The 22,787-nt window shown below is 43.6% G+C and overlaps 1 protein-coding gene across 18 annotated transcripts in view; it reads right to left on the bottom strand.

Moving 5' to 3' along the window:
- Positions 1–15,711, bottom strand: part of LOC107079508 (uncharacterized protein DDB_G0290301-like) — a 38,464-nt gene extending 22,753 nt beyond the window's left edge. For 12 of the 18 annotated variants that reach the window (XM_069179176.1, XM_069179182.1, XM_069179183.1 and 9 more), the window contains exon 1: positions 3,032–3,138. In XM_069179176.1, the coding sequence (XP_069035277.1) occupies positions 3,032–3,089 (58 nt within the window). In that variant the 5' untranslated portion in view covers positions 3,090–3,138. Of the gene's footprint in view, positions 1–3,031; positions 3,139–7,616; positions 11,943–12,448; positions 12,566–13,100; positions 13,353–14,148; positions 14,437–15,562 lie in introns of those variants that run through there. The other 6 variants (XM_069179175.1, XM_069179174.1, XM_069179173.1 and 3 more) reach the window with 6 other exon arrangements.
- Between the last annotated feature and the right edge of the window lie 7,076 nt (positions 15,712–22,787).

Below are 22,787 nucleotides of genomic sequence, written 5' to 3'. Positions count from 1 at the left end.
GCCAAATTCGCAAACCGACACCGCAGACCAGCCCCCCGTTTTCGCAGAGGCCAGTTTGTTTGGCTTTCAACAAGGAACCTACCTCTACACCTGCCTTCCAAGAAGCTCGGGCCTAGGTATATCGGCCCCTTCAGGATACTCTCCCGGATCACCCCAGTTACCTTCCGTCTTGCACTTCCCCCCACCCTTAAAATCCACCCGTCTTTCCACGTCTCCCTCCTGAAACCCTTCTACCGTTCACCTCTGGCGGCTCCCCAACGTCGCCCGCCACCCCCGCGTCGCATTCGGGGGCACCAGGCATATACAGTCCACAAGATCCTCGACTCTAGATGGAACCGCGGTACCCTTCAGTATCTGGTTGACTGGGAGGGTTATGGCCCTGAAGAAAGATCCTGGGTTCCGGAGAGGGATATTTTGGACCCTGCGCTAATCGGAGACTTCCACAGGGACTATCCCGATCGGCCGTCTCGGGCGTCGGGAGCCGCCCGTGAAGGGGGGGGTACTGTCACGACCACCAGGCACTCAAGACCAAAGCGTAAGCGAGCTAATCAGACCCAGCAGCGGGTGATTATTAACAAACGCCGCCGCACGAGTTAAACCACCTGCGCACACTCATTGCGGTGCGCACTGCTATTTAAACCATCTTCACCTGCTTCCCACTGCTCGGTATTGAGTCTACTCCTTGAGAGCTCTACCTGGCGGTTTTCCCCGTACCTCGTTTATTCTGGTTTTTGGATTCCCCTTCTGCCTTTTCGACTTTGCACCTCGCCTCTCGACTCGGACTGTCTGCTACCGGAGAACTTCCTGGATTACGACTTGCCTTTCGCCTTTTGACTACGACCTTGCCTCTCGTTCTGGTTTGTTCGCCTGCCTCATCTATCACCCGTGCCTGCGTCTGCACAGGATCCGTGTATCTTCTCACCAGGGATTCCTAACAGTAGTGTTTGAATTTATACAAGTTGGTTATCATAAATCATCATTATTTCACATTTTTTAAAGTTTAAAGATAATCCTGAAGCATTTGAAAATGTCTTAATAGTTTCAATTGCCAAAAATAACTGATCTTTATCTTTTAGAAATATTGTTTTATCGTCTGCCATTTGGCTAATAATAATAGGAGTGCCCATGGCATTCAACGGCTTGATGTTACTGTTTTTGATTAGGATTGCTAATGTTTCTGCAGCCAATATAAATAATAACGGAGAAATGGGACAACCTTGTCTAACTCCCCGATGTGGAATCATGGTGACATTCCATTACTAAGAGAAACCGAACTGTCAATGTTATTCTATAGTAATTGAATTATTATGATATATTTAGAGCCAAAACCAACATTTTGTAAGGTTTGACCAATAAACGGATATTCCAGTCTGTCAAAAGCCTTGTAAAAATCGAAGACTTGTTAAACCGTCATCCGATATGAAGTTTTGATGATCTAACAAGTCCAACACTAAACATATATTATGAATGTTCCTTCCTTTTATAAATCCTGATTGAGTCTCACTTATTACTTGCGATTATTACTATTTTTACAGAGTAAGAAGTGGACGTAGGCATAGGTGGTCCACTGCATCTGTGACTTGGATTAAGTGGTCCGCGGTTTTCATAGAACTTCGAGAACCACAGAGGACATAAAGTTGAAGCATAGAAAAATGCAAAAATTACATGTACATCTAAAACATACAATTAAAAAATACAGTAATAATATAATCCCTTATATAATACTTATGTGGTGCGTTTATGTCCAGGCCTGTAATATAATGTATCCATTTATGAGTGCAATGAGTGTGAGTGGTGGGAGTCTCAACCTGCATTAACTCACTAACATATTTAAGGAAACATGGAGGTACTGTATGTGCAATTTGTTCTGGTTTAATTCAGATTTCTAGCTGTATTTCAATAGATGGAATTAATTTGAATCTGTTTATAACCACTTTGAATTTAAACCTACTACTACCGAGAGCTGATAAGCAGCGTAGACAGTTGAGGATAATTAATGAGAGACAAAGCGCAGGTCCAGACAATGAGTGTGGGAAGATTTCCTACAATACCCTACGGGATTAATAAAGTCTTATCTATCTATGTAGATTAGTTATATGACATTTTTAACTTGTGTTTTCAGATGTCCTTGTTTTACAAATCATCCCCTTTCTGTGGAAAAAATCTACTATTCTCATTCCAAAAACTGCCAGACTAACAACCACCATCTCACAGAAACTCGCAGTTTACACAGAAACTCTCAAAGAATTTAAATGTGACACCATAACTTCACAGAATAGGTCCTAGACATCTTAACATAGGTCTGACATTTACTATACTTCCACTGAATCATAATAATAATAATAATGTTTCTTTATTAGCCCTATACAATTTCTTGCATTAGGAATTAATCTTTTCACATACCCCAGCTTTTCTCCATGGAGACACAGACAGGGAGAGAAGCTTGGGGTCAGAGCGCAGGGTCTGCCATTGAACAGCACCCCTGAGCAAGGCAAACACATAGACATCTCAATAAGTTTGTTGATGACACAGCCCTGGTTAGGTTATTAAAATACCAAGAAAATAATGGGCCCATTCAAAATGATTTTAATAAATGGTGTAATGAGTTCTCTTTGAACTCAAATGTCTTGAAAACACAGGAATGTTTTAGGAAAAATCCAACACCCCTCAGACCTTCTGTATTAATGGTCAGAAGGTCAATTACTTGGGACTGGATTCATAGACACGAAGATGTGATAGATACTGTGATTCTTAGGGAACTCAAGATAGAAGCGATTTCAAGATATATGGAATTATTTTCACACTTTTCTAGAAGTATTGAAAGTGTCTCAACATATTGTCTCACTTGTTGATTTGGCAACTTTAGTTTTGTTGATTATGATAGTTGGGAAAACCTACTTCAATTTCTTCAGCACAAGTAGGTAATGCTGTATGTCTCTTCATTTAAATGGTGTCTTAATGTGAATCTGACTTGGTACAATTCTAGTTTAAACATCACATAATGTAAAATAAAACATCATATCAAACTTACCAGTAGTGAGGTTCATGTGCAGAACAAACAATGCAATAAGAAAACAGGGTTTCTCCATGTTTTCGTCTCTGGTTCCCTCAGCTCTTCACAGATAATAACGGACTTCGGAATCCTGATTTTACTTCTTACCGTAATAACTGTAGTGAATGCTCCAATGAAATGTCTGGTTTGACAGGTAAAGAAAATTAAAAGGTGTTCTAGGTGGCATTTTATTTCTGTTAATGTATTTTTTTCCCTCTAATTGTTAGTACGCACCCCAAATCAAATCTTAGGGAGTGTAATACATTTTCCTAATGTTATTCAAGATTACTGTAAATTGTATTCTGAACAATGTGGTAAAGCATAGTTAAATTGAAAGTGAAAGCATATTTTGCAGTTTCAAAAGAGCTATTTTAAGAGGAAAAGGCAGCATGGCATGTAGTTCTGTTTTTGTAATATTTTACATAATTATTGTATTAATTATAAATTATTCCTTAGCTCTAAATACATGAAATACCTTCCTGTTTCCCCAGTGTAGATGGCTGGGATGCAAGAGATGCAGTAAATAAGGTCGCTGGAGGTACAGCATGTCATCTGAGTGATCAGGAATTGTCCAGAGGGGCCTTGATGAGCGTGGTATGCCCAGCTATCTACACTGGGGAAACCGGAAGGAGACTAGCAGACCGATTCAGAGAACATGTTAGGGCTGTGAAGATTAAAGATTTCTCCAAGCCCATAGTTTCTCATTTCACCTCAGACGGCCATGATCACACTGGTCTCTGTTCTCAAAGAAGGATTTCTCAACTCACATAGCAGAAAAAAACAGAAACGAAACTCATCCTGAAACTAGGTTCACACCATCCCACTTCTCTTAATGACCAATTTAGTTTCGTTTTGACTTCACACCCTTCTTCACCCTTCTGCACTTTGCACGTCCTGAGTGGCCTCCCTGCTTCTCTGCCCCTCCTCCCTCCTCCCCTCTCCCAGCTTGTGTTCTCCTGTGCGGTTTAATCTTTGCTGTCTGCCCTGTCTTTCTCACACCTGAAGAGGGCTTCACAGCTGAAACGTTGTGTTTTCTGTCTTCTCTATTCAGCATGGAAACCTATTACTTGTTCCTTTGCAGACTACGCATGCTGATGCAGATACAGTACCCACCTAAACTACTGTGGTAGTAGATATATATTTGCAGGTGATGCAGCGAGTGGTGTTGCAGGGGAAAGTGCCTGGTGTGGATGGTTGCTGAGGGCGGTCAAGGGAGCTGTGAACAAGGTTATGCAGATTAGGTGGCTGGTGATATGAGATGATGGGGTGGTCAGAAAAAAGAGTACCAATGGAGGATCATACAGTAGGATGGGAAAGTTGTCATCAATGGTCCTGGGGACAGAAAGGGTTTTAGGGTGGTAGATCTGAGGGCTGTTTTTGGCTCTGGAGAGGGCCCTGTCGATAACATGGGTTTGGGTTAACTCTGTTGATGAAAAAAGAGTGCATTTTGAGGGCTTGGTTATGGAAGTCCACGTTGTCACTGCAAAGTGTTTCGGAGCCTGATGAACTGTGGAAAAGGGGAGAGGATTTTTAGTATGTGTGGGGTGTAAGGAGCTGTACAGGAAATAGCTGTTATATATTCTTTTCAACACATGAACACTGTGAAGGTCCCACTGGTTACCACTATTAATCATCTGCAGATCTGATACAAGTAGACCGCTCTGGCCTTAGGTTAGGGTCTTGGGATAGAGGTCAGCCTGAACCCCTTGTTCCATCATGCACAGGTCACAGCCCATAGAGCTCATCCCACCACAGAGCCTCGGGGTCAGCAAGAGTTTTCTGAGCAGGGCAACCACTACAGAAGAAACACGTACTCATCAAGAGTTGGAAAAATGAATTGTTTGTGGTTCTAAAGGTGTTTTCATTTCTTGAACTATTTGCAGCCCTTAAACCCACAAAATATTCTGGTCTGAAGAAAAAGTCATTAAAAATGCCACCGTACCCTTTAAACATGGTATTCGAAACAATAAAGTCCAAATAATTAGTTATAATGAGTTAAAATAGTTATAACTACTTATAGCTAATTAACACTGGATTAGTGAGTGCTTATACAGGACTCAGCATCGTTGTAACTGAAGTATTCTTTCGTTCAGAGTTAGAGTTAGAGCTACAGAGCAAACCACACACACTCCTCGTCCACTTTGCTATCAGTGATGTTACACTGAAAGTGAAACTCAAGTCATTATTGATCTTTCTCCTTTATATCAGCTGCTTTAACATACTGTAACTGCTACTAGTCTGGTAACACTCATCACGAGTCCTCCAAACACCTTGTCTATTGCCAGATGGACAGCGGAGCATGAGATATGCTGTAGTAAATGCAGTAATAAATGTGTTAGTATGATGAAGAATTAAAAAGCAAACATTTGCTGCCAGGATGCTATCTGTTATGTCTGTTATGTAATTAGTAGTAGCCTCTGGTCAATGCAACTCACTGTGCTACAGATATGTCTTATCGAACGATTTATTGTCATATATCCTGTTTTCTGTAGAAGCCTGCAAAACTAACTGTTCTTGGCAGGATACCAGGGACATCTCAATATAAAAATTGTTTGAGTTACTAACACGTAAAAGTGATGATGTATGCATAAATGTTCTATGAAATATTGTGTTTTCTGGTTTAAGTTTAACATTGGGTTTTGTATCGTGAGACCTGTGTTCCTTTCTTTATTTTTAATAACAATTTGATCATTATTATGTAATGATATTTATTATTATAATGAACGTGTTCAAAGCTCAAAATAGAGCAAAAGACAGCTCTCACTCTTAAACATTGACTCTATCTCAGAAAAATGCAAAAAAAAACATCAGCGTGAGTCGCTGGTAGAGGTAGAATTCATTATCATGACAGCTTGCAGGAAGAAGCTGTCTCTGAATCTGGAGGTTTGTGCCTTTCTGCTCCTATAATGCTTACCAGAGGGAAGGGGAGAGAAAACCCAGAATGACTGGTATCTTTAGCGATACGTCCAGCTTCCTGAGACAGTGTGTTGTAAGCATGTCCACAGTAGAGGGGAGCTGTACTCCAGTGATGGCCTGGGCTGACCTGATCACCCCCTCAGACAACGAGCTGCTGCCAAAGCACACTGTAATCCCACACGTGAGCCACTCTCAATAGTGCACCTGTAGAGAACAGTGAAGGCAGACAGGTGAGATCAGTCCTCTTCAGGAGACTGGGAAAGAGAAACAGAGTCCAGGCTACAGAGGTGAATTGATCTTCAGGCCTTTATTGCAGTACTGAAATCAGGGCACAGCAGCAGCGCACAAGAGACGAGATCTACAGTCTGCTCCTTTGTTTTCATTACATGATACATAGCTTGTTGATCAGATGATTTGTTCCTGCCAGCGGCCTGGATTTTATTTTTATCAAAAGTCACAAAAACCTGGTTTTATTGAATCCTGTGAGATATAAGCAATTTTGTGTAGGCTACAGGTTAACGGTTCTCTGGTTACAGCTACAGTATGTTATACAAAACATAAAATACAATCCTTCAGTAGTAAGAATATTTGAAGACAGACCAACATTTGTCCACTGTCTGAGGAAGTAAGCCTTCTTTGTACTGTAGCTCCAGTTCCATGCTAGGACCACGTTAAATCGTTAGTAATGAAGGTACCCCGGAACTGGAAACTGCTTACCATCTCTACAGCCTCCCCATTGATGTGAAGAGGGGTGTGGTCTCTAAAATCAGTGACCAGCTCTTTGGTTTTGCTGATGTTGAGGGGGGGTTATTGTCAACGCACCAGGCCTCGTGAAAACCGACTGCTGCTAGTTGAGATTTTAATTTTTCCACTTTTCTTTTCCGTAACTCACTTTTAGTGTTGAAAGTCCAAAACATATGTTTTGTGTGCAGTTTTAAAATGTTGTTCTGTATTTCCCTTTTTCACGTAGACGCTAGCATTGTAGATTTGAATTAAACCTACAAAATATTCTGGTCTGAAGAAAAAGTCATTAAAAATGCGAAAGTACAAAAAAATAATCATCTTCCCATTCCTTGTGGTAACCGTAAGATTTGGGTCTCTTTGCTTCATCATTTTCTCTCGTAACTGTCGACTTATCAAGCTGCTGGCGAATTTGTCACGGCCAGTCTGTTTCGCTCCACTATGCACTGAGGCGAATGTGAGATTCAACACTATTTACAGAGCTCCTGTAGCTTTTTTTTTCGGTGTCAGCCAACACTCAGGGAAGAGACTTTTACAGCACATTCAACGGGGGTTAAACACACACATGGGCAGTCAAATGTATGACATTACATGCATAGATCTGAATGAATTTTTAGGCTATCAAAAAAAATAGTCAAATAAAATATTTTTTTTTTTTGCCAAACATCGACTGTTTTTTTTCGATCAACATTGATCGATCGACTGGTTGAGCACCCCTGCCCTAAACAGACTTACTCCAGATAGTCAGTAAGTAAGCCACCATGGTGGCACGGTGTCGTGGAGTGTTGGAGCCTTGGGCTCACACCTGATGTGCTACCTGTGTGCGTTTGTGTGGGTTTCCTCCCACAGTCCAAAGCATTCTGGTAGGTTATTAGCTTCTGGGAAAAATTGGCCCTGGTATGACTGAGTGCGTCTGTGTTTTTCTGTGTGTCTGCCCTGGGGTGGATTGGCGTCCTGTCCTGGGTGTATCCTGCCTTGAGCCCGTTGCTTGCTGGGATAGGCTGCAAATCTCACTGTAACCCTGAATTCGAAGAAGCGTTAGAAAATGGATGAATGTCTGGTTTATTGATGTAATCGTGACTGTTTAATCTGAGTTAACTATTTGGCCTCCTTTGGATCATTTTGGACCAGTTGATGTTTACATGCTTTATTATGTCAAACATTTAGAATAGGGCAACAAAGCTGGGAACTGCAAACAGGCTTTCCTCACTAAAACTCGGCATACCCCCTTTCCATACAGAAGCTCTTGTGGCAACGGGCATTTTCTTGCTCACCTTTTCTCCTTATGTCAGAGTAATTTTTAAATTGTGTACAGTGCTGAGAAAGAGTTTGTATATCCTCAATATAATTATGTAAATTATAATTGCCTACCATGATACCTTTGCTTAATTTACACAAATGTTTTCTTAAATAAGCAAGAGCATTATTTAATAGAAAGTAAATTGAATTTTTTTCAGACCCTACATGAAGAAGAAAAATAATTAAGAATTGGTGTATGTGAATTAAGTAACCCCTAGTCTATTTAACACAATTCAGGGGGTGATTAAGATTAACTGGTTAAATAAATGGGTGATGAGTAAAAAAGGACTGTATTTTGGCAGTTCTGACTGAAATGTGCATTTTTGGAAGTTTGGGTAAGTGGGAACACAAGAGCAGTTGAATTTTGCATTCTGGATAGGGTTATTAAACCATTTCTAAACAGTTTGTATTCAATCCTTTCATGGTTAGACAGAGTCTGGAAATGAAAAATATTCAAGACCACAGTGACTCTAACCAAGACCAGCCATGCTGCCAAGAGCAACCCAGAAAATCACCCAGGAATAATAATAAAAAACTTTATTTTATATAGCACCTTTAATGGTGGATTCTCAAAGTGCTTTACAGAATGACAACAACAATAAAAAATACACAAGATGCACAATGAGTATACACAGTTAGAGGAGACAGTAGATGGTGGTGCTAAATACAGTAGGAGCAGAGGGGTAAAGAACAGAACCAGTTCAGTAAAGGCTCTTCTAAAGAAGAGGGTTTTGAGTCTGGATTTGAAGGAGTTTAGAGAAGGTGACTCTTTGATATCCTTGGGGAGAGAGTTCCAGAGCTTGGGGGTGCAACAGGAGAAGGCCCTGTCACCCACAGAGTGTAGAGGGGCTTGGGGGACAGACAGGAGGGCAGAATTAGAAGAGCAGAGGTTGCGAACTGGGGAGTAGGGTGATAGTAACTCAGACAGGTACTGAGGTGCCAAGCCATGCAGAGCCTTATAGGTGAGCATGAGGATTTTGAAGTTGATACGAAACTTGACAGGAAGCCAGTGCAAGGATTCCAGGATAGGGGTATTGTGATCACTTGCACTAGACCTAGTCAGGATTCTGGCTGCCGAAATTTGGACATACTGGAGTTTGTTCAATGTGGATTTAGAAACCCCAGCGAGTAGAGCAATATAGTAGTCAATTTGGGAGAAGACAAATGTGTTGATCAGCTTTATAGACATAGTTAGTGATGACATAGGATGTAGTCTAGTGATATGGAAGTACAAAACACATCAATCAAAGGATCTGCAGGTAATGTGTGTCTTAACCATTAGGAAAAAAATTAAATGAGAATGGTTTTCATGATGGGCAGCACAGTGTGCAGCAGTTAGCAATTCCAGGGGTGCAGCCTGGGAGAAGTTTGGAGGACCATTTTTTCTCAGAAACCAGTAACCTACCAGAATGTCTGTGGGCTGTGCAAAGAAACCAGAGCACCTAGAGGACGGAAACACACAAAACCACAGGGAGAACGTAAGAACCACACAGGTGTCATCCCAGGGATGAAAAGGGACTCAGGATTGCAAGGCAGCAATGCTAATTGCTTTCCTGCTTCTTGTCCGTCTCCCGATTGTCCACCTGCGGCTTCTGGATGTCCTCCTTCTTGTCCGTGTCCTGACTGTCCACCTGCGACTTCAGTCTTTCCTGCTTCTTGTTGTCTCTTGACTGACCACCTGCAGCTTCAGACTGTCCTGCTTCTCGTTGGTCTCCTGACTGTCCACTCGCGGAGTCGTAAGTTCCAGCTTGTTGTCCATGTCCTGACTGTCCACATGTGGCTTCGGACTGTCCTGCCTCTTGTCTGTTTCCTGATTGTCCACCTGCGGCTTCACTCTGTCCTGCTTCTTCTCCATTTCCTGACTGTCCACCTGCGGCCTCAGACTTTCCTGCTTGTTGTCTGTCTCCTGACTGTCCACCTCCGGCTTAGGACTCTCCTGCTTTTTGTCCGTCTCCTGACTGTCCACCTGCGGCTTCAGACTGTCCTGCTTCTCGTTGGTCTCCTGACTGTCCACCTGAGGATTTGGACTCTCCTGCTTCATCTCCATCTCCTGACTGTCCACCTGCGACTTCAGTCTTTCCTTCTTCTTGTCTATCTCCTGACTGTCCACCTGAGGATTTGGACTCTCCTGTTTTTTCTCCATCTCCTGACTGTCCACCTGCGCCCTCAGACTTTCCTGCTTCTTGTCTGTCTCCTGACTGTCCACCTGAAGATTTGGACTCTCCTGCTTCTTCTCCATCTCCTGACTCTCCACCTGTGGCCTCAGACTTTCCTGCTTCTTGTCTGTCTCCTGACTGTCCACCTGAAGATTTGGACTCTCCTGCTTCTTCTCCATCTCCTGACTCTCCACCTGCGGCCTCAGACTTTCCTGCTTCTTGTCTGTCTCCTGACTGTCCACCTGCGGCCTCAGACTTTCCTACTTCTTGTCTGTCTCCTGACTGTCCACCTGCGACTTCAGTCTTTCCTGCTTCTTGTCCATCTCCTGACTGTCCACCTGAGAATTTGGACTCTCCTGCTTCTTCTCCATCTCCTGACTCTCCACCTGCGGCCTCAGACTTTCCTGCTTCTTGTCTGTCTCCTGACTGTCCACCTGCGGCCTCAGACTTTCCTACTTCTTGTCTGTCTCCTGACTGTCCACCTGCGACTTCAGTCTTTCCTGCTTCTTGTCCATCTCCTGACTGTCCACCTGCGCCCTCAGACTTTCCTGCTTCTTGTCTGTCTCCTGACTGTCCACCTGAAGATTTGGACTCTCCTGCTTCTTCTCCATCTCCGGACTCTCCACCTGTGGCCTCAGACTTTCCTGCTTCTTGTCTGTCTCCTGACTGTCCACCTGAAGATTTGGACTCTCCTGCTTCTTCTCCATCTCCGGACTCTCCACCTGTGGCCTCAGACTTTCCTGCTTCTTGTCTGTCTCCTGACTGTCCACCTGCGGCCTCAGACTTTCCTACTTCTTGTCTGTCTCCTGACTGTCCACCTGCGACTTCAGTCTTTCCTGCTTCTTGTCCATCTCCTGACTGTCCACCTGAGGATTTGGACTCTCCTGCTTCTTCTCCATCTCCTGACTCACCACCTGCGGCCTCAGACTTTCCTGCTTCTTGTCTGTCTCCTGACTGTCCACCTGCGGCCTCAGACTTTCCTACTTCTTGTCTGTCTCCTGACTGTCCACCTGCGACTTCAGTCTGTCCTGCTTCTTGTCCATCTCCTGACTGTCCACCTGAGAATTTGGACTCTCCTGCTTCTTCTCCATCTCCTGACTCTCCACCTGTGGCCTCAGACTTTCCTGCTTCTTGTCTGTCTCCTGACTGTCCACCTGCGGCCTCAGACTTTCCTACTTCTTGTCTGTCTCCTGACTGTCCACCTGCGACTTCAGTCTTTCCTGCTTCTTGTCTGTCTCCTGACTGTCCACCTGAAGATTTGGACTCTCCTGCTTCTTCTCCATCTCCTGACTCTCCACCTGCGGCCTCAGACTTTCCTGCTTCTTGTCCATCTCCTGACTGTCCACCTGAGGATTTGGACTCTCCTGCTTCTTCTCCATCTCTTGACTCTCCACCTACAGCCTCAGACTTTCCTGCTTCTTGTCCATCTCCTGACTGTCCACCTGAGGATTTGGACTCTCCTGCTTCTTCTCCATCTCCTGACTGTCCACCTGCGACTTCAGTCTTTCCTGCTTCTTGTCTGTCTTCTGACCATCCACCTGGGGCTTCGGACTGTCCTGCTTTTTGTAAATCTTCATACTGTCCACCTGCGGCTTTGGACTGTCCTGCTTCTTGACTGTCCACCAGCGGCTTCAGTATTTCCTGCTTGTTGTCCATCTTCTTACTGTCCACCTGCAGGTTTGGACTTTCCTGCTTCTTGTGCATCTCCTGATTGTCCAGCCTTTTGTCTGTGTTGTGTCTCATCAGACTTTGAGACTCAATACTCTGGTCTCTCCGACCTGAAAAAAACAACCAAATATCAGAATTAAAAAAATTAAAATTGAAATATACAAAATGTATTGTCTACATATAAGAGAAAATACAGTTTCCTGAAAAAAGCAAAACTATTTCAATTTAGACATTCACACACAATGGACAAAATTCCCCTTTAAATTCCCTTTAAATTTAAATTCCCCTTTATTTCACTTTAACCTTTTACTTTTACCAGGGGCCTATCCTGGTAAGCACAAGGCAGAACACATTCTTGACAGGATGCCAGGGCATCGCAAGAAAGACACCCAGACACAAACATGCAAAAACACCCGGGCCAATTTTCTCAGAAGCCAATTAACCCCCGCGAACATGGAGAGAACATGCAGACTCCACACAGACAGCCCCCCAGGTCTGCAGTTGAACCCAGGGCCCCATATCTGTGAGGCAGCAATGCAGACTACCGTGCTGCTGGATTCTAAACATGTGGAAGAACGAAATTAATTTGTGCTTTCTCATAAAAAGAGTAGCCCACCTGTTTGATGTCTCTTGGAGTAAAATTTCCAAAATAAAATACCCAAAAGTATTAAAATGAGGATCACAGAAAGAATTCCAATTACAATAGAAATCAGATTTCCATTTCCAGCATCACCTAAAAAAAGACAGAAATGCATTAAAATTCATAGAAAGTAAAGGTACATATTTTTTTCTCAATAAAATCAAATTAAGCTTCCCTTATACCTCAAAAGTCCCTAGATCATATAAAACACATACTTATACATTTTAATTCTAAATCATGGGATAGAAAATGACCAGTCAATCAATTTGCCATTATAAACCCCATGTATCAGGACCAGAAATTTTATGACAGTTAACACATAAGATTAATCTATCAACCATGAACTAGAATGGTATTCATCACAATATGCTGAAGTTATATTAAAAACACATCTGTAACAGTAAAGATAAAAAAACTATGATAAAGAAAAACTAAACTGAAAACCAGCCACATAGCTGATGAATAGATTAATCACAGGGACAGGGTCTTAGGCTAAAATCTAAAGAATTGACAGAAGACATATTATAACAAATAACAAATAACAAATAACAATATGCTATGAACCTAAACACATAACTTTACTGTTGTACTGGTCATTCATTGAGTGTGAAACCCCTAGTTACAATACCGGGTTTAAAGCAGTGCTCAGCAGAAAAGTCCTCGCTGCTTCTCTCGCTCACAGGGTTGCTGGAGATACACCTGTACACCCGGCCCTCGCTCTCCTCTCTGCTGATCTGCAGCTCTTTCCCTGCAAGGACCTGCGGAGAAGCTCCAGACACTTCCCATCTGTACTCAGTACTGGGGCTTGTGTCCCCAGCACAGCGCAGAACTGCAGCAGAGCTGTTCGCAGTGCAGGTTACCGCTGGTTGTGTTACCGAACCTAAAATTGTAGGAAAACAAGTGGGGTCACTCTTTGAGAGAGAAATTAAATATGAACATGTAAATATGAATTTGATCTGGTGCTGTAAAATATAATAATGCTATCCCTCTATTTCATTACCATTTGGTTCTATGATTGAAAAGTCAAACCTACATAGGAAAAGGAATCACTTCAAAGGTCATAACAGACACCATACACTTACCTTTAACATTACTATGATTAGACAGAGTGGGGAACAGTGACTAGGGTGGTCTTGTGACAACAGTGAAAAGAAGGATTGATAAAAGGAGAGAAGGCAAAACAACAAATATATCCAGAGGCTGTAGACGAGGTGAGTTGGAGTCTGGAGTCTTAGTCAGAAACGGAGAGAAAGGGGGATTGAGGTAAAGCAGACTGACCAGGATTTGGCCCGAGAGAAGGGAAGGGAAAGGGGGAACCTAAGCAGATGGCTTAGTAAGCACAGAGCCAGTTGTTTTCAGTAAGGAACTTCAGTTCACAGAGCAGCCTGTTCAGGAAGAGGTGAGAAGGTGCTAGCTAGTCCTAGTTAGTGGAAACGAGACAAATGTAAGGTCCCAGCGAAGAAATGGGTGCTGGAAAAGATGTAAGCAGCAACTGCACATGGAGGAGTGGATGTGCAACGTACTGTGACAACTGACGATTTCCCAGGCTTCTGTTAAATAATACCACTAAGAACATCTGACATGCAGAGAATATGTTGGACATTTAGAAAGACTGACTTCTGTAGATATTGCATTGGATAAATTGTAATCTTAATTCTGAAATAATGGCTACTCACTGAAGACTTTCACTTGATACTCAATGGATTTAATTCTGCCATCTTGGACCACCTCTACTGTGTACGTTCCACTGTCCTGTAGGCTGAGCTTCTCAATCGTAATGCTTCCATTTTCCTCGTTCAATAAGGTTCTGGTTTTGAACCTTCCATAAATTGTTGTACCAGAACTGTCAAACTCAGCAATATTGTCTTCTGAAAACTTCCAGGTAATATCTGTTAATTTTCCAGTAATGGCAGGACTTAATTGTATGGTTCCATTTAATAATCCAAAGCGCAGCTCCGACTCGCCTAAAGTGAAAAATATGACAATATTGGAATTAGACTTGAATTAAGTGCATTTCTTTAACATTTTTATCATTTATAATTTACTTCATTTCATTTCACCCATTTAAATGTGTTTTTCACTATATTTTAGTTGTAGCTAATGAGATTACTAACAAAAGAAGAAAAATGCTTTATTCACTGTGATGTGATCATTATAACCTGTATATAACAGAGGTTATTTGCCGTGCACCTGTTATAGTGCATGGCAAATTCCACTGGAATTTGAAAGGCACATTGGACCATCAGGCTTGTTCACTCACCTGTGTATTCTGTGTTACTTTAGGTCACCCGAACCTCACTTGTGTCAGATGTGTGTAACAGTGCTCAGTGACAGTGCACATCTTACAGAAGTGATGTTACTAGAAACCCAGTGTGTGATTCTCCTGCTGTAGAAGACCCAGTCTTCTGGTGAGCTGGAGTTAGCTGCTCTTTAGGGAGTGGGGCTGTGTACAGTCTGTACTCCTTGATTGGACTGTGATTGAATCCTGGCAGGGGCAGAACAGAGCTGAATCTGCCATGAATAAATAACTGTGGAATTCACATCACTATTGGTCACATTAGTATTAGTATTCACATTACTGTTGTTTCATTTTTTCAAAGGACAGATTTCTGTGTAGAAGGGTAGAGTACTAATGAAAATCCAGAGAGGCTGGGAAAGAGGAATCACATTCACCATTTGCACTGCTGTGGAAAATTTCTCATCTGGTCACTGGTCAATCTAACACCAAGCAGGTTAGTTGAGTCAGTTTGCTCCTGCACCGCAATACGCTAACTCACAATGTTTGAGGAAGAGGAATAAAAATCACAATTTATCATTCACAAGTGAATCGTCCAACTATATATAGCATATCTGATAACATAATAAACCAAATAAACATACATTGATATAGAACATGTTGCATTGGACATAAAATATAACTCATATTTTGCAAGGATAATGACACATTTTGCGTTTGGTCATCACGTTCAGCAATCTTTCCATTAGATATACAGTCTCTATGTCTGTTCATTTAAATGCTGTCTAAACATTAATTTAACTTAAAAAATTAAAACATCACATAGTGTAAAATAAACTTCATACCAAACTTACCAGTAGTGAGGTTCGTGAGCAGAACAAACAATGCAATAAGAAAACAGGGTTTCTCCATGTTTTCGTCTCTGGTTCCCTCAGCCCTTCACAGATCAGAACGGACTTCGGAATCCTGATTTTCTACCGTAATAATTCAATTCAATTCAAGGTGCTTTATTAGCATGACCGATGGGTTAATCAGTGTTGCCAAAGCAAATAAAAATAATAAAATTAACATAGAACAAAACAAAAAATAGAAGTAAAATAAAATCTACAGACATGTTACACACATTTACAACAAAGACATATATATATATAATAACTGCAGTGAATGTTCCACTAAAATTCTGGTATGACATCAGGAGAAGAAAAATGAAGCTGCTCTGGGCAAATTTTAATTTCCATCTATAAATGTTTTTCTTCCAAACGTATTTTGGCTTGCCAAATCAAATTTCTGGAAGTTTAATCAATTTTCTTAATGTCAATTGAGATCAATGTAGTTTGTATTCTGAATAATGTGGTAGAGAATAGTCAAATTGAAAGCGAAAGTTTATTTTGCTGTCTCTAGTTATTTTCAGGATCATGGCTCCTGTAGTTTCGATTAGAATAAAGTATCCTACTGTTCATTCAAATCAAGCAAAGAGCTATTATAACAGGAAAAGGAAACATGACGTTAGTTCTGTTCCTTAAAATATTTTACGTTATTTTTAAGAATTACACATTTCGTTTTGGATTTGTGTTCAGACGCAGCGGTTTTTCAGATTACTTTAATGCGGTCGAAATGGTCTCTCGTTCGTTGCGCAACAGGGACACTGCATGGCACAGAGCTACCATCGTGTATAAACAGGCGTGTCGGGGGAATTACCAGAAAGTCGAATAGCAAGATTGAAAATTCCCTGGTACGTTCTTTCGTTTTAGAGTCAACTCACGTTGAATTTCTATACCGTACCTACTCGAATTTAAATAGTTTAAAGCTTCCTTGCATCAAGACATGAATAATAAAAAGTATCTGGTGGTACAATGGAACTTTTTTAACATTTCTTATCCTGATTATATGTCAGTTCAACCTAATTGTATGAAATATTATTTCCATTTCTTGTAAACTTCTGGATAAATTGTGAGTTAGCGTATTGCGGTGCAGGAGCAAACTGACTCAACTAACCTGCTTGGTGTTAGATTGACCATATAATATTGGTTTTACAGAGTTTTCTTTTTACCGGATTATCCCATATTAATTATCAGCAACACCAGGACACTGGACGGGAGACCTCCTGGGAAAAACTAAGGTTGCTGCTGGAAGAGGTGTTAGTGGGACACGCAGGGGGCGCTCACCCTGCGGTCTGTGTGGGTCCTAATAATACTAATAATAATAATAATAATAATAATTGCTTACACTTATATAGCGCTTTTTCTGGACACTCCACTCAAAGCGCTTTACAGGTAACGGGGACACTATACTGTAAACAGGCCCCGTCTCGGATGAGATGTAAAACCAAGGTCCTGACTCTCTGTGGTCATTAAAAATCCCAGGGTGCTTCTCGAAAAGAGTAGGGGTGTTACCCTGGTGTCCTGGCCAAATTTCCCATTGGCCCTTACCAATCATGGCCTCCTAAAAATCCCTATCTATGAACTGGCTTCATCACTCTGCTCTCCTCCCCACTGAGAGCTGGTGTGTGTTGAGCGTTCTGGCGCACTATGGCTGCCGTCGCATCATCCAGGTGGGGCTGCACATTGGTGGTGGTGGTGGAGGGGAGTCCCCTGTTACGAGTTCGGTAATAGGGACCGAACTAGTGAGTGAACCCACTTGCAGGAGCGAACAAAGCCAAGTCGTAAACCGAAAGTAAACCGTAATCGTAGGAACGAGCCGAGAGTCCAGGGGAAGCAAGGTATCCGAAAGGGAACGTGTACCGAAGCCGAAGTGTGATCCGAAGTCGTAGTCCGTAGAGCAATCCGAGAATCCAGAGGTAGCCAGTTATTCAAGACAGAGCGAAAGTACCAATCCAAGTCGAGATCCGAAAAGCTGAAGTCCAAAGGGAAAAACCGTAAGCCGAAATCCAAGACAAACACAGAGTAGAAGAAGCGCAACCAGGAAGCTCGATAGGGAAAACCAATACTGAGCAACGAGGTAGGGAAGGACAGGTGTTTAAGTAGGATGAGACGGGGGTGTGGTGGTGAATGGGAAAACTGATAGGTGAACTGATGGATAGGGGCTACACCTACTTCTGCCTCCTCCGTTGCCGAGAGGCAGGGATCGTAACATTACCCCCCCCTCTACGGGCGGCTCCTGACGCCCTAACGGGACGATCCGGGAAGTTAAGGTGGAAGTCTTTGATGAGATTGGGGTCCAGAATATCCTTCTCCGAAACCCAAGAGTGCTCCTCCGGACCGTAGCCTTCCCAATCGACGAGATATTGTAGGGCTCCACGAGACCATCGGGAATCCAGGATTTTATTGACCGTGTAAGCAGGGAGTCCATCAATCACTCGAGGCGGTGGGGGTTTTTGTTGTGGTTTAGACAGGGTGGATCTGTGAAAGGGTTTAAGGAGGGAAACATGGAAGGTAGGATGGATCCGAAGGGTAGGAGGCAAGGCCAGTCTGTAAGTTACAGGGGTAATCTGGGCGAGGACACGAAAAGGACCAATGTACCTGGGAGCAAGCTTGCCAGAAGGTTGCTTAAGAGGAAGGTTACGAGTGGATAACCAAACAAACTGACCGCGTCGAAGTCTGGGTGGGATCCGGCGGCGCCGATCAGTTACCTTTTTCTGCTGAGCTGAGCTGCGAAGAAGGGTGGCTTTGGCCTTCCTCCAGAAGGTCTTCAGGTTAGAGATATAGTCCTGAACCGAAGGGACCTCTGTGTTGGGGTGGGAGTCAGGGATCAGAGGAGGCTGATAACCTAAGGCACACTTAAATGGAGACATGCCAGTAGAAGTAGTATACAATGAGTTGTGTGCATACTCAGCCCATGGGAGCAAGGACACCCAATTATCATGGGTAGAGGAGATATAAGTCCGTAAATGGGTCAGCAGTTCCTGATTTATGCGTTCTGTCTGACCGTTGGCCTGAGGGTGGTAAGCTGAGGTAAGTGAGACTGAGGCGCCCAGTGACTTACAGAAGGTCCTCCAAAACCGGGAGACAAACTGAGGGCCCCTATCTGAAACAATATCCTTAGGGATGCCATGCAATCGGAAGATATGTTGTACAAAAAATTCTGCTAGTTCTCGAGCTGTAGGTAAAGATGGTAGGGGAATAAAATGAGCAGATTTAGAGAAACGGTCTACCACTACCATAATAGTTGTGTGTCCATGGCTGGGTGGAAGGTCAGTAACAAAATCTACTGAGAGGTGGGTCTAAGGACGATCCGGGATGGGTAAGGGTTGAAGTAGGCCCGCTGCCTTCATTCGGGAAGACTTCATTTGGGAACAGATAGCGCAGGCCTGGACATACTCCTTGGTATCCTTAGCCATAGTTGGCCACCAGAAGTCTCTGGAGATGAAATCCAAGGTACGGTGGACTCCAGGGTGTCCAGCGAAGCGGGAGTCATGACCCCATTGTAAAACTGCCGATCGGACGGGATGAGAGACAAATAACTTGTCCTGAGGACACTGAGGAGGTACCTTCTGCCCAACCAAGGCTCGTCGGACAATCACCTCAATGTCCCATCTTACCGCAGCCAGGAACTTACCAGATGGAATGATGGGTTCTGGGGTCAATTCGGCCTCAGGGGGGTCATGGATCCGCGAGAGGGCGTCTGCTTTGACGTTCTTAGAACCTGGAGTATAGGTGATCAAAAAATTAAACCTGGAAAAAAAAAGGGACCACCTAGCCTGGCGAGGACAAAGACGTTTGGCCGACTGCAGGTACTCCAGGTTTTTGTGATCCGTGTAAATCAAAAAAGGGTGATGAGCACCCTCTAACCAGTGCCTCCATTCCTCCAATGCCAGCTTAATGGCCAAGAGCTCACGGTTACCCACGTCATAGTTCATTTGGGCAGGGGATAACTTCTTGGAGAAGAAGGCGCAGGGGTGAAGAATCTGTTTTTCTCCATGACGCTGAGAGAGAACAGCCCCCACACCATGGCCAGAGGCGTCCACTTCGACTACAAAAGGCAAAGTTGGATCAGGGTGTTTTAGGATGGGGGCTGTTGTGAACAGGTGTTTCAGACGCTGAAATGCTTCTTCGGCTTGAGGGGTCCATTTGCCTTGTCTTGGTCTTTTACGGGTCAAGGAGGTTATGGGAGTGACCACCGAGCTGAAGTTTCGAATAAACTTCCTGTAAAAATTAGCAAAGCCGAGAAATCGTTGAATGTGTTTGAGGTTCTTGGGTGTGGGCCAATCAGTAATCGCCGAGACTTTACTCGAATCCATTTCCACACCCTCTGGAGAGATGACATAACCTAAAAAATGAATCCTTGAAGCATGGAAGGTACACTTCTCCAGTTTGACATACAGTTTATTCTTGATGAGCCGGGAGAGTACTTCTCTGACGTGGAGAACATGATCCTGGAAGGAATCAGAAAAAATTAGAATGTCATCTAGATAGACCAAGACAAATCTTTGTAGTAGATCACGAAAGATGTCATTAATAAAAGACTGAAACACCGCTGGGGCATTAACCAAACCAAAGGGCATGACCAAATATTCGTAATGTCCATGGGTAGTCATAAAGGCCGTCTTCCACTCGTCCCCTTCCCGAATGCGGATTAGATTATAGGCCCCTCGTAAATCCAGTTTGGTGAAGACTTTGGCTCCATGCACCGACTCAAGTGCTGCTGGAATTAGAGGCAAAGGGTACCGATTCTTGATTGTGATCTCATTGAGACCACGATAGTCGATGCAGGGACGAAGCCCACCATCCTTCTTTTCCACGAAAAAAAAACTGGCACATGCTGGTGAAGTGGATGGACGTATAAGTCCAGCTTTCAGAGAATCCTGTATGTAGACTTTCAGGGCCTCAGACTCAGAACTGGAGAGCGGAAAAATACGACCTTTAGGAGGGATAGTACCTGGCAGAAGGTCAATGGCACAATCATAAGGTCGATGAGGTGGGAGGGTCAAGGCCTCCTGCTCATCAAAGGCTTCCTGTAGATCGGAATATTGAGGGGGTATGGTAGGAACCCCTGAAGGGGATGTCGCCGTGAGTGCAATTCGTACTGGTAGACGACAGCAGTCTTTAATACATCTGGGTCCCCAAGCTAAAATTTCTTTTCGGGACCAAGAAATGTTAGGGTCATGCTGTTGTAGCCAAGGAAAGCCCAACACCAGAGGATGTGTTGGGGTCTCAAGGAGATAAAACCAGATGTCTTCCACATGGGTGGCGCCAATCTGCAAACTTATAATTTCAGTTTGCCATCTAATGAGTCCTGGAGATACGGGGGAGCCGTCAATCGATTGAACACGAAGTGGTGTAGTCACCGGGGTCAAAGGTAATTTCAAAGTTTGAGCGATGGAGGCATCAATAAAGTTTCCTGCCGCCCCTGAGTCTATAAAAGCTAGAAGAGGTCTCCTTTCAGTACCCCAGAATAGTGTAGAACGAATAAAAAATCCAGAGGAAAACTGAGGGGATTGAGAAATCTCACTCACCTTAGGAACTTGAGAAGGGGGGCTGCGCCTCAAGGACGAGTATGAGGCAGGGCAGGCCGCTTTAAAGTGTCCTAATTTCCCACAGTACATGCAGCGACCCTCTCGTTGGCACCTCTCTCGTTCTTCCGGAGTTAACTGGGTTCGGGCTACTTCCCTAGGTTGATCTGAGTCGAAAGATCTGATAGGAGAAAGCCGAGGAGCCTTTAATATTGAGGTCCGAGATCTTTCAGCACTCCTTTGACGAATTCTGATATCCAATTCCAATACTCGTGAAATTACTTCTTCCAAGGTACTGCCCAAATGCGGCATATTTACCAGACGATCCTTTATTTCTTCACTGAGTCCTTGACGGAAAAAAAAAATTAGGACCTCGTTGTTCCAGTGAGTCTCCGCTGCTGCTACTTGAAAATCTATAGCATAGTCTTGTACAGACCGGCAGCCCTGGCGGATGGAGGAGAGGCGGAAGGCAGTGTCTTGACCAACTACAGGATCACAAAAAAACCCCTTAAATTTTCCTAAAAAGAGATCATAATCCTGAATTTCAGGAGCCTCGTGATCAAGCAGAGCAGTAGCCCATTCCAAAGCGCGGCCGGTTAGCAGTGAAACTATGAAGGCGATCTTGTCCTGAGGAGAAAAAAAGGTTTCCGGATGGAGCCTGAAAACCAGCGCACACTGTGCTAAGAAACCCCGACATTTCGTAGGGTTGCCGTCAAACCTGTCAGGTGGAGTTAGTGGAAGAGGCCGAGGGGCAGGTGTAGCAGCTGGCGGGGGCGGAGCCGCAGCGGCAGCTCCAGCGTTGCTTCCTAGATTGCCGATGAGCGGCATTGCAGACAGGTGCGCTGAGATCTGTTGGACAGAAGCCTGGAGCTGGAGTAAGGCTTGTCCGTGCTGATTCAAAGCCGTGCGAATCTCCTGTTGCTCCGCTGGGTCCATGTTAAATGGCTCAGTATTCTGTTACGAGTTCGGTAATAGGGACCGAACTAGTGAGTGAACCCACTTGCAGGAGCGAACAAAGCCAAGTCGTAAACCGAAAGTAAACCGTAATCGTAGGAACGAGCCGAGAGTCCAGGGGGAGCAAGGTATCCGAAAGGGAACGTGTACCGAAGCCGAAGTGTGATCCGAAGTCGTAGTCCGTAGAGCAATCCGAGAATCCAGAGGTAGCCAGTTATTCAAGACAGAGCGAAAGTACCAATCCAAGTCGAGGTCCGAAAAGCCGAAGTCCAAAGGGAAAAACCGTAAGCCGAAATCCAAGACAAACACAGAGTAGAAGAAGCGCAACCAGGAAGCTCGATAGGGAAAACCAATACTGAGCAACGAGGTAGGGAAGGACAGGTGTTTAAGTAGGATGAGACGGGGGTGTGGTGGTGAATGGGAAAACTGATAGGTGAACTGATGGATAGGGGCTACACCTACTTCTGCCTCCTCCGTTGCCGAGAGGCAGGGATCGTAACATCCCCATTACCTGTAAAGCGCTTTGAGTGGAGTGTCCAGAAAAGCGCTATATAACTGTAAACAATTATTATTATTATAGTGTGAAAATACCTTTTAGATTTAAATTCAAGGATTATCTAGCTTATAACATTATTCTTGGGTACAGTAAACATGGATCTACATTTGCAAGGAGGGATACTGTAAACACAGTAAAAACAGAAAAGCAATAAAAAGAC

The sequence above is a fragment of the Lepisosteus oculatus genome, chromosome 15, assembly GCF_040954835.1.
Source record: "Lepisosteus oculatus isolate fLepOcu1 chromosome 15, fLepOcu1.hap2, whole genome shotgun sequence".
Classification (NCBI taxonomy): Eukaryota; Metazoa; Chordata; class Actinopteri; order Semionotiformes; family Lepisosteidae; genus Lepisosteus; species Lepisosteus oculatus.
The sequence above is the reverse complement of the archived record's forward strand: the minus strand, read 5'-3'. Positions and strand labels throughout refer to the sequence as shown.